Below are 12,450 nucleotides of genomic sequence, written 5' to 3'. Positions count from 1 at the left end.
GAAAATTAGTTGATCATGAAAACTATAAAATCCAAAAAACTTTAACAAGGAGTCAAACATAAATCGATTGAGATCCTCCAAAAATAGTTCATTTGCTTTCTAAAATACATAGAAAGAGCAAAGATACAAAATTTTATAAAAATCCGAACCTAGGTGGCAAACCACATTTTTTTGGTTAATTTTACATGGCATGAAGGAATTCTTTGAAATAATGTTACTAAATAAATGAATTACTAAAATAATAAAATGAGTCGAGTTTGGGTTGCATTTAATAAACCACTTTCTAAATAATTGAATTATTTTCTGGATGCAAAGGGATTGAAATCTCAAACAAGACATGCAAGCAATTTCTGGTGATGGACGTGTTTTGATATTGGCATGTTTCCAAAACATACATGTATGGCCGAAATTGCAGTGAATGAAGATTGATCGAGAAAGTCTCACAAAGTACTTATCAAATTCTGCATCGCGAGCTTTCCGCCAATTTATCGTAATTTGCGAGAATTTTAGATTTTCTTCTAATTTTAAGAAATCTGCAGAATTTCTACAAAATTCTATCTTGAGTTGGAAGATATTTGTAGAAAATTTGCAGTTTCTACAGATTTTCTGCCCTGCAGTTTCTGCAGAAATTTCACTGAAATTTGCAAAACTTCTGCAGAAAATTTATCAGTTTTCCTCTCACATTTGAACAGAATTGTTCTGCTGCTCAGGCATCTGTTCTGCAACAAACGTCACAAATTTAGTAATACTCTGCTTTGAGGGTTCAGTGTATTCCTGTCTTAAGTTTTTGAAATACATCTTTATCAGTTACTAGTTATATATTGATTTTTATGAGAGTCATTTCATAATGTTAAAATAATTCTCCTTACACGAATATTTGAATTGCTTTTTTTGGAATTTTGATCTTATCTTGAAATGTTTTTTTTTAATGTTTCAACTGTATTTTTTGCATTAATCTTTGTATACATTGAAAGCATTTTTTAGGTGATCAGTTTCTAGATCCTATTTATAGGATCATTTTGAGTCCTAGCCAGGGTTGGTAAGTTTCTGCTGAGACGGTTAAAACCACTGGTAGAAACCGGCTAAAACCGGCATGGCAAAAACCACTTTCTGCCACATTTGCGGCAGAAACTGGCAAAAACTTACAAAATGACAAAAAACCAATTTTTGACATACAATAGAAAATTCAAGGGAAAAAAATTAATTGTTAACCAAAGCACAATATAATTACAATATTATCTCAATTCAAAATCAATTGTTTCATTGTTTGGACCCTGCAGTTGATTCTTAGAAGAGGTGGTTTCTAAAATCTAAAGTTTCTCAATTTAATATGCACAAATGAGAAATTTTAGAATATTCTTGCAACAGAAGAGCTAGCATAGGCAATGCATCAAGGAACAAGCAATATTCATAAAACTTTCAAATTGTATATTATTTTAAACTGGTCCACCATGTGAAACCGGAGTAGTGGTAAAAATTTGGCTGGAAAAATAAATTTTGAGAGATGGGGCCAATTTGTTTTGCAAAGCTGCGACATTAGGTAGAAAATCTACGTTAATATCGGCAAGTAAAATTCTGGCACCTTCTTCTTGAAGCACGAGATAATTTCAATCACAAGCAATTCAGAAGAAGAATATAAGCAAGCAAATTACAATCAGTAATGCCTGTTTAATTCTGTATGTCACTCCTTTCTTAAGCACCATATGATTTTTGGCGTTTTGTTAGATTAATCAAAACATTAGAGCATCTGCATTTGAAAAGTTCCATTTCCAAACAAAATCAAGGGCACTAGCTTAGGATTTTATTGTTTTAAATGATGAAATAAAGTTTATTTTTTTTAGTTTACTTAAATATCATTTAGTAATTACTTGTTATTAAAGACACTTTTCAGTTTTTGCCGGTTTTTACCGGTTATAACCAGTTTCTGCCCTTGGCAGGGCAAAAACTAGTTTCTGCCGGCAGAAAACCAACCCTGGCTCCTAGCAAAAAAAAGAATTAAATTTTTGCATCAACAGTAGAGCGTCAAAAATCCATGATGTCCAAAATTCAAATGCACTCTCATGAAGTTTTAATAAATTTTCCCGAATGTTCAGCGAACAATGAGTTAATTTTTGTTCAAAATATAATTATATAATGTAATGTTATGAACTGTATTTTATGTAATGTCCAGGGTTGGCAAGGTTTCCAATATTATGGTTAGAGACGTACCGAGTAGCACTTCGGCCGAGTACCGAGTACTCGGCCGAGTACTGAGTTACCGAGTACTAGGCCTTTCACGACTTGGCCGAGTTACCAAGTACCAATTATGTTTTAAGAAGAAACACTGACACACATGTGATGAATTTTGAACTTATTGGAACAGTAGTATAGACCTCCTTGTCCATATAATAGTTTTTAAAACTAAATTCCTGCTGAAGTTTAATTACGCATTATATAAACAATTTTGTTTGTGTCAAAAATTTTACCAAAAAATTATTCTTAAAATTAAAAATAAATAAAAGGTATGATTAATCAAGTTGAAATTAAAACAAATTACAGTAAAATCCCTCTAATGCGGACACTAACAGGACAATTTTTTTAGTCCGCAATAGAGAGGTGTCCGCAGGACAGGGGTTTAATAATGTTATTTGCATTGGAACCGGGGAATTAAAAATTGTCCACATAAGAGGGGTGTCCATTAGGAGGGGGTTCAATGTATACCAATCAATATTATAGTTCTAGTCCGCCAAACATAAATATTTTTTAAAAGCAGATAAAACAAATGTGCAGGAAAACTGCAGACACATATTTCTGCCCCCCCCCCCCCCCCCCCCCCCCCCCCGGTTACAAGGAACGTCTTTTTCAGTGCATAACATGTGAGCTAAAGAATGTAAAGACATTCGACAAAAAAATCCGACTTTTGTTGGATGCCTTTAAATCCACGAGCTCCCATTTTGTGCATTGAAAAAGGAATTCTTTGTAATGCCAAAACACGTGTCTGCAGTGTTCCTGCACTGTGCTTTTAACGTTGTTTTATTTACTTTAATTTTTTAAGCAAAGGTATTTTTATATTTTTTATAACTAATTTTTGTTTGTAGCAAAAGACCATTTTTAATATAAAAATTCCATATTTTCTATACTTACATTTTTTGCATAATATTTAATAAACAAGTTTTATTAACTTTGGGGACATTAAAATAAAGATTTATTCCATTGAAGCATTACAAACTTCATTATTCTCAAAATTTAAATTTGACTTATAAATTTTAATTGTAAATGATTGCAGAATATAATGCTTGCTCTTTTTTTTTTTATAAATTTTAGTATCTGTCTTGGACAATATTCAATTTTTTGCAACTACTCGGTATTGGCCGAGTATCTGATCAGAATTTGGCCGAGTACCGAATACTCGGCAAATTGGCCGAGTACCGAGTAGTTACCGAGTACTCGGTACGTCTCTAATTACAGTAAATACCGTCGTTTTTACCATCCTGTCCGAAATTGTCCAAAATTATATTTATAAAAAAATTTTATTTTGTGAGAAAACATCAAAAACAAAATGTGTCAAAGTGATGTTTTATATTGAAAATTTATTCAATGGTGAACATTCAAACATAAATATACATTTATAACTTATTTATATAGCTGATTCTAATCTAGTCAGATAGAAGTTGAATATTTCATTAATAATTTCTATTAGTTTGCATGAGTTTTTTTTCCGTCATAATAGTAACCAAACTTTTCCATATTTATGCATGTGTGTAAAAGAAAGTGTTCAAAATAGAGTGCAATAATTGACTTAAATGCGATAAATAAGTTTTTGAACTAAAGGAAAAAAATATATATTTGAGAGTCTTTTTTTTACAGCTTTGTGTAGATTTTCTTTTCTTGATTATGGGGTGCTTTTTCATAATCTAAAGCAAATTACCACCAAACTACTTTAGGAAAATATCAAAAATTTGCTTCTAAAAGTTGTAAAGCTATTATTATTTTTGTTTATTGTAGATACAGAATGTATTATATTTTAAAAACAGGGTGGCGACAGATCTGGGAAAATTCGAGGAATTTTATTGATCCGGGAAATATCAGGGAATTTCAAAAAAAAAAAAAAAAACATATTTATGAAACATTTATTAAATGAAGGATTTTTTTTCTCTTTGCTTTGCTGAATTAAGTACTCTTGATACCTATACATTTTCTGCCAATTATCTGTTTAAAAAAAGTAAAGTTAATGAGGTGCGATCATACACTGCTGCATATTTGTGCATCTTTTTTAACTGAACGTCAAAGTAATGAATCTTAACTTATTAACCACTGGATAAACTTCCAAAGATTGTTTCTGTGTCTGTTAAGTTGTTTATTTTATGTAGCTTGAGTTATCTTCTCATGTGTTCCATGCTACATAAAATAAACAACCCTACATGTAAAGAGGAAACTGTCAGTGATGCCTTAGCTCCCTAGCCTTTACATTGTCTTGGAAGTAATTAGTGCACTGTAATCAAGATTTTAAGAAGAAATCTTTGTTTTTAAATTAATGCTGATGGAAGCTTAAAAGTTATCACTTTGCGTTTTTGATTTAATTGCTAAAACTGAATGTCAAATCAAAATCAACTTTGTTTTATGCCATTGTATTATTTGTTGTCACAGTGTGAGATTATGCAAAGGGTTTTTTTACAGACTTTAAAAATTCTTTTATTTTAAAACCAAGTTATACGTACATATATATTTTTTAATTTTTCATTGCTTTTTGCATTTCAATGTTTATTACAAAAAAGTCATCTTAAAAATTTTTTTCGACAAATAATGAAACCATTTGAAATTGAGTTACCTTGTGTACTTAAGTAAATATTTTTATTATTTTTCAATAGTTAAAATGCTGTATTCATTCATTAAAACCTAAGATTCATTCAATAAAACCTTCTTGATTAGAGAATAGCTCAATATGATTGGTTGATAAAAGGTTTCAATTTGTTTTACATAAATATGTCTATTATTTACGTAACTAAAACTAATTTACTTCTCTATACTTTCATTGTTAATTGTTATTCTTGCATCATTAATTATCCTGCTTGAAAATTTTAGGTCAAAATTATTTCCATATAAACTTTTTTGTTTTATCATGATTAATGTCTTTAAGAGTGGTTTTAATAATTTCTTAGAATTCTTATGTTAACTGGTTACTGGAAGTAAAGTATTTGTTTTAGATTTCCTATAATAATTTCCCTGTAGATAATTTAGTTTTTCTATTTTTACTAAATAAAAGGAGCATCTTTTCAAAATATATTTTTAGTTAACAGCTTAAAATGTTTTAAACACTATTTTGTTTAATATGCTATGGTTTTCAAGTAGGGCAAAGAAAGGAAACCATTATCATTGGTAACGTAAATCAAGGAAATTTGGTGAACTTAGTCAGGGAAATTTTTTTTCACAGTTCCTGTCGCTGTAACAATATTCACAAGTACTTTAAATTGGTTTATTATGCAAGAAAACACAAGCGCTCGATACATACAGCTTACAGCAATTAAACATGAACTTTTCCATAATCTCGAATTTAGAGTCCCCGATAAGTCTCTTCATCTGATGTTGCCAGATGGGCAACGATTTACATTACAGTCGCCACCCTGAAAAACTTGAATTAAAAAAGGAAATGACATGAGTTTTAAAATATAAGTGCATATATTTAATCATCAATTTATTGTTCTTTAATTTATGATTTAAAAAAAGAAGAATTTTCATTAAAACATCATTTAAAACGTATATGCAGAAACTATTTTAAAATTAAGCTATTTTTCGCACTTAAATCTTTAGCAAAATCGCAAAGAGTTTGTTTCCACTACTATGATTTTTATTAACTGGTATGTTTGTTCTGAATGAATTTCAATAGAATTCTGCATTTAATTTTTTCTAGCCTTTTATTTATTTTTTTTTTTTTTTTACAAGCACTAATTTCTATGCAATTAAAAATGTTAGGATTCTGACATTTCTAGCTCTTATGCAATAAATCTTTTTAACTGTTGCTCTTAATTAACAGTCAGAAAAGGAAATTATAACAGAATGTATCAGTACTTGTTCTTTAGTATTTATTTAACAGGGTTGCATTAAGATTTGCAAAATGTGTTTTAACTTTTTTTCTCAAGAGTTGTTCATTTAACAATTTCAAAAAATTTGTTTTGCGTCTAATTCCCTGCTTTGAGTGATTCTTCCACTTGCATTCCACGCAGCCAAAATATGGGGTTTATCTAAGCATCATTGCGTTATTACTTTTTGTCTAATTAGACACATTCGTACATTTCTGTATTGTTATTTAAAATCCTAATGTGGGCCATGATTATACAACACATAATGCAGAATGATCTCACTTAAACAAGGCCAACTTTGTTTTATTCAAATTCCAATGAGTTTGTTATTTCTAGTAAACATGTAATAGAAAAAAAATGGTTACACATTGATCTCTAGACATTGATGTTTGAATTAGTTTTTACTCTCTGCACCATAAGTACAAAATAATAATATTAAGTAATGAAAAGTAGTTCTAAAAGTATATACAGGTAAATGAATAAATATATAGAACAATATCTAAATGCATATCAGAAAATAACATTTAAGTGTATCATATAAAGGTTTTTTTTTTGGGGGGGGGGGGGCGCAAAGGTGGTACATGTTCCAGTGGGAGTCTGGACTTTGAGAACTGCTGGTTTACAATGGCATACATACAAAAACATTTATTAGGACTTGAACAAAGCAAACAGAAAATACACTTAGCAAACATAAATCACAACTTCATCATTATATCTCAGTCTGTCCCTCCTTTTCAAGCCAGTTCACACATTCAGAGATCTTAAGTTCTTGTGCACATATGTTTACATAGTTCTATACTAGTTCATGAAATTAATTGATAACACCACAAACATATGTCCTTAAAAATGCTTGGGAAAATGTTATGTATTTTCCAGGCCTCGAAAATTGTATTGCCTGACAGGCCCATGGCATGTAAAAATTCTGATGGGGCACTAATCTTTTACCCTTATATGCCCGGCTGGGCATGTAATTATTATAGTTTTGTAGTTAAGTATTGGTAATTTTAGTGACGACTTATTGTGTACTATTTATTTAAACTTTTTTTAAATGTTTTATCTTAAAATAATTCTTAAATCAGATATAAAAACTAAAATTATTTTTTTGTCTGAATAATGCTATACGACAAATTCAAATATTTTATTACTATACAATAAAAAAATATAAAAAACTGGGCATGTAAAAATTTTATAAAGAGTTTTCTACCCATATTATTTTCACTAAGATCCCCCTCCTTTTTCAAGACTTAAGAAAGACCCTGGGGTGTTAAATTTTTGAATAGATTTAGAGGTATCTAAACAATCTTTTTCTTTCAAAATTCTTGAAGACCTTAATTTTTTTAATGACTTGAAAAAGTCATTTATTTGACATTTTTATTCCCATGATTCCTACATTTTTGAAAAATTGTTTTGCATCTGTCAAAGAAATTAAATATTCTTTATTTTTATGTGTAAATGAACTTTGAAGAAAGACTTAGAGTAGGGCATGTTTTCAAATACTGTCATAAAATTAATTGCTAAATTGTTCTGTAATTTTTCTTTTCTCTCAATCTTATAAAGTTTTGTGACATATTTTGCTTATTTATGTGTCTGATTGTTAGAAAGAACTAAAAAAAAAATAGAGAATTTTATAAAAATTATGGTGAGTAACTAAAATAAGCTACTTTGCACATAAAGTAGTAGGCAATATGGCTCCATGGAGCCAAATCTGTGTTTTAACTGCACTGACTAAAAGAGTGGTGGAGTTAAATGAATAACTGCGAGTGAAGATATTTTCAGATTCTATGAGAGCTTTACTACCTCCATCTCTGTTATTCCACACAGACTATCATTCTAAACAAGGCTGAAATCGGTGGCAGCTCCTTGATCGAAAGTTGGGTGAAACTGCAAATTTGAAATGCACTACAAAGTTGTATGCATTATTTAATACTTACTTTCAGTATATTTTTCTTTATAAAATAGCAACATTAAAATAAAATTTAAATTCTTAAAAACATCAAAGAAACTTCATATAAAGTGAGAAATAACACTAAATGTATGCTGTATTTTCCTGTGAAATATCTGTTAAAAAAGCAAAATTAATGACATGCTGATTGCTTGTGCTTTTTCACAGCAGAATTCACTAATGAAGACCATTTTGAAACTTTGGTATATGAATGAATTTATATTTTTTGATAAAAATTACAGTGAGTATATATACAATTTGCTCCCCCCCCCCCCCTCCCCCATGGAAAAATTCAAAATGACAGGCCTGTTCACAAGTGTATACATACCCTCTTACTAGTCCTGTAAAATTTGGGCACAAATGAACGCAAACGTCAAAGTGAACTCAAAATTCAGTTTACACTTAGGAACTGTTTTGAACTTCTCAGATACACTTATGACTTTCTCTGGTCAGACTTTCTCTGGTCAAAGTACCTCTTCATCAAATTTGGTGAAATTCAGATGCAAGAAGAAAAAAAAGTTTTTTAACAAGAAGGAAAATGTTGTACACATATTATTCTATTTTTAATGTATTTGTATAACATTTAGATAATATTAATTATAATGTGATGTATATTTTTGCAAAAATAGCTAAACATATTTTTCATATTTTCTTTGCAGCTGGACCTTTGCCTTTAAAAGACATTTGCAGACGTGTTATAAGACAACAAATTAATAAAAAACGCCTTGGAAGAATTAATGAACTGAGTTTACCTAAAGCATTAAAAAGTTATCTCTTGTATCAAGATTGAACTAAATTCTATTTAATCTAGTATGAACTCAGTTTTGGGACCACTTACAACGTACGAGGTGTCTGTCCGAAAATTGTGTGAATGGTCCGGATCATTTGTGCCATATGATATATCTTCTGCGGTGGAAATTGCATTTTTAAAAAAAATTAATATAATTTTCTGATTCCAATTCAAAGACGGATTATTATCTACTCATGCTTTCAGTTTTGCATTACTTTTGCAAAAATTGGGGCTTAAGTAGAATCTAAGTACTTAAAATTTAAGTTATACTAATAATTATGTATTTGCTCACATAAAAATGCAATCTGTTAAATTATTGCTCCTTGAAAAGCAGTGGTGCAGCCAGGTATTCATTTCGAAGGGAGTCCAATTATATATTAAGTCTTTAAAAGGATAGAGAAACATAGACAGTAACAGATGTCCTCTAATCTGATTTTGCTTAAAATCTTCTAACAAATTTAAAATGTTTTCCCCCATTCCTCTTTTAACAAAAAGACTCAGACCATGCTTTCACTTTGAAGTTTTTTCTTACCAGGAACTATGTTAGTGTATTTTGTCGCAATATCAATTTTTTGTAAAGTAATTATGTTTTCTTATGAAAAAAGAAAAAATAATTGCAAGTTTTCAAATTTAATTTTCCATATATTATACGAGGAGTAGGAAATTTATAAATTGTATACATTCAACTTGAGTTTTCTTGTATTATGCAATATGAAAACACAGACATTTTTATATTCGAATTTTCTTCCTCTTTTTGGGGAGGGTCCAGGCCCCCTGGACCCTCTCCTTGGTTACGCCACTGTTGAAAGAATATTTCCTTCGTATTCACTCTGAGAATAAATTTTTTTTTCTACAATTGTGGCGGTGAGAAGCAAAGGGATGTAAGTGGCTTACTCAAAGTTTTGAGTACAATGCATTTAAAGTTCAGGTACTGGGTCGACTTTTATTGAATTTGTTTTCCAAATCATGTTATATAGCAGAAAAAACCTACCAGGGCTACTAGAACTATCCCTTGCCTCAAGACAGGAGATTTTCTCATATTTTAACTGAATATCACGAAATTTTAAATTTTGGCACTTGCATCACTTTGCTTCTCACTGCCTCAGTTGATGTAAGAAACCTAAAATAAACTGAAAGCAATGCTATTCTTTAAAGAGTAATATATTAATTTGTAGGGGTGATTGTGTTCCGGTGTTTTACCGAATTTTCGGTATTTTTATTTTTGAAAATACCAGAATTATGTTGTTTTTTTTATGCTTTTATCTCCCTACTTCTGCATTTTTTTAAAATTATATAATACTCATCAAATATACCTGCAAGAGCCTTAAGATGGACACCTATCCCTTAAGATGGACAAATGTCAAGATAATTTGTATAACACCAACTCAAAAGTAACTTTGTAACCCATTAAAAATTTGATCAAATGTACACACAGTATTTTGACTCAGAACTATTTAATACTATGGCAAAGGTGCACTTAAGTAATAGGGGCCAAAGATTACCCCCTCCCCCCACCCCGTTCTCGCTTTGAAACTTTCAGGTATTTTTTGATGAATTCACAATCACCCCTGAATTTGCTTTTGTGTGTCATTTATCATTCATAGTCTCATTTTATATTCCAGATTTATTAAGGTCTCTTTAAAGTTTTCCAATCAAAATCTAGACCTGAATGACTCATGATAACTGAGTGATTTTTGTAGTTCTTTCTGCTGTGGTTTCATATTTGATGACAAAGCTTTAAAATATCAAGTTCAGCTTTTGGGATTTTTTTTTTCTTCTTCCTTTTTATGCCAGCAAATACAATAATTTATTTGTGCTTTCATTTATGCTATGTTCAAACTTCTTAGGATAATTGTAATCGTCAGTGACTTTATTCTAGTTTGTTTTGTAAAATTAATACAGAATCTAGCAAAGTTTGGCAGCTATCTACCTCATTTGCTAGATTCTGGTATCACATTCAAAAATGGCTATAGTCAGTGTAAGGATGATTTTTCATGTTTTTTTGTACATGCGCTTTTTTATTTTGTTTTTTATTGACCTTTAATTTAACAAAGTTTTATTTTTAGTTATTTTTTTCAAATTTTGGTTTTATTAAATGGAATAAATTAAGAACTGTAAAATCATTGTGAATATCTTATAAATAATGTATATAATTTTGTTAATTTAAACAAATTTTAAGTGTGCTTTGTGTTGCTTTTTTATGAACTGCATTGTGTTTTATTTAAAAATAGTTCAAATGTTGTAGCAGCTTACTTTGAATGCTTTGGGGACCATGTAAAGCGTCTAAATTATCTGTATTTCACATTCAGTTTGCTAACAATTTTAACGATGTATTTTTTTCAATTACAAGAAAAAAATTAATTACTTCAACCAAACATTAATTAACCTATTAAAAATTAATGAGGCATCATTTTTTGGCATTTTACTTTTTGTTCTAAATAAATGCAATATTTTACATTCTATTGTAATTTTCAGTTATTCGCTATAATAAGTTTCCAAATGTGAAATGCTTTACAATATATATTAAGAGCTTTTCATATCAATAAAAAAAAATACTTTTCAAAAATAATAAATTTTATTTGGTTTGTGATTTTCCTGTGTAAGGTGGTAAGAAACGTGATAAATATTTTATTTCAATGAAAATTAATTTAAGTAAGCTCCTCATTCTTGTTATGTATTTGCCAATGTTCAAAATTAGCTTAATGTAAGTTCTTGGTTTAAGTAAGATGAACATTTTATTTCAAAAAAATGTAGTATGGCAACATACTTTTCACATTTATGAAATAAACTATGCAAATTGTCTTATCTTTTGTGTGTTTGTTCATTTCAGAATATTTTACAAAATACAGGGTGTTTATAAAACCATTCACTTATAAAAACAATTTTATTTAAAAAAGACTATTCAAGCTTTACATTAGCGTCAGTACTGGGGGGTGGGGGGCTCAACGGGTGTCACACTTCAAGTAGTGACACCTGAAATGAATTTTCGAGGACTTCATACTGTATCCCAGAGGCGCAATCAAAAAAAAAAAAGTTTTAGGAGGGCACTGTTAAAAAAATCCTCACTTTTGATGAGTGGGAGGGGGGACCCTCCTTCCGGATTTTTTTGGAATTCTAGTCCTAAAAACGCAGTTTTAGACTGTCTCTGGGGATGCTATGGGAAGGAAAAATTCGGGATATCTTCTGCGGAAATGTTTAGATATTGAAATCTTAAAAACGTCATTAGAGGTTTTATTTATTGACGTTAGTGTAATGAAAAGAAATAAACTTTTTGAAGGTGTCCCCGATTTATTTAAAAAAAAAAAAAAAGAAAATACAGCCAAGTTCATCACCCCTCTTCCCTAGTTTTTCGAAATTGAAATTCTAAAAAAGCAATTTCAGAATAACTTCGATGATGATACGGACTGGGTGGTTCTGGGGCTCTCCCCAAAAACTATTTTGAAATTAAAGTCCTAAAAAACGAATTTTTTAGGAGATATTCAGCGGTACTAGTTGGAGGGAATTAAACGCTCTCCATCTTAAATTTTTCGAAATGGTAGTTTTTTCCATTTTTTGATTTCATACGGGAGCAGTCGGACCCTCGTCCGAAATTTTTTCGTAATTGAAGTCTTAAAAGCGCGACTGTGGACCATATTTAGTACGTAAAAGGGGTCGGGCCATTT

The 12,450-nt window shown here is 30.1% G+C and overlaps 1 protein-coding gene across 1 annotated transcript in view; it reads left to right on the top strand.

Moving 5' to 3' along the window:
- Nucleotides 1-11,563, top strand: part of LOC129229252 (protein gustavus-like) — a 39,181-nt gene extending 27,618 nt beyond the window's left edge. Inside the window, exon 3 of the mRNA XM_054863519.1 lies at nucleotides 8,658-11,563. Coding sequence (XP_054719494.1) covers nucleotides 8,658-8,788 — 131 coding nt within the window. The 3' untranslated portion in view covers nucleotides 8,789-11,563. The remainder of the gene's footprint in view (nucleotides 1-8,657) is intronic.
- Nucleotides 11,564-12,450: the final 887 nt, after the last annotated feature.

Source organism: Uloborus diversus, chromosome 9 (assembly GCF_026930045.1).
Source record: "Uloborus diversus isolate 005 chromosome 9, Udiv.v.3.1, whole genome shotgun sequence".
Classification (NCBI taxonomy): domain Eukaryota; kingdom Metazoa; phylum Arthropoda; class Arachnida; order Araneae; family Uloboridae; genus Uloborus; species Uloborus diversus.
This window is presented reverse-complemented; position numbering and strand designations above follow the sequence as displayed.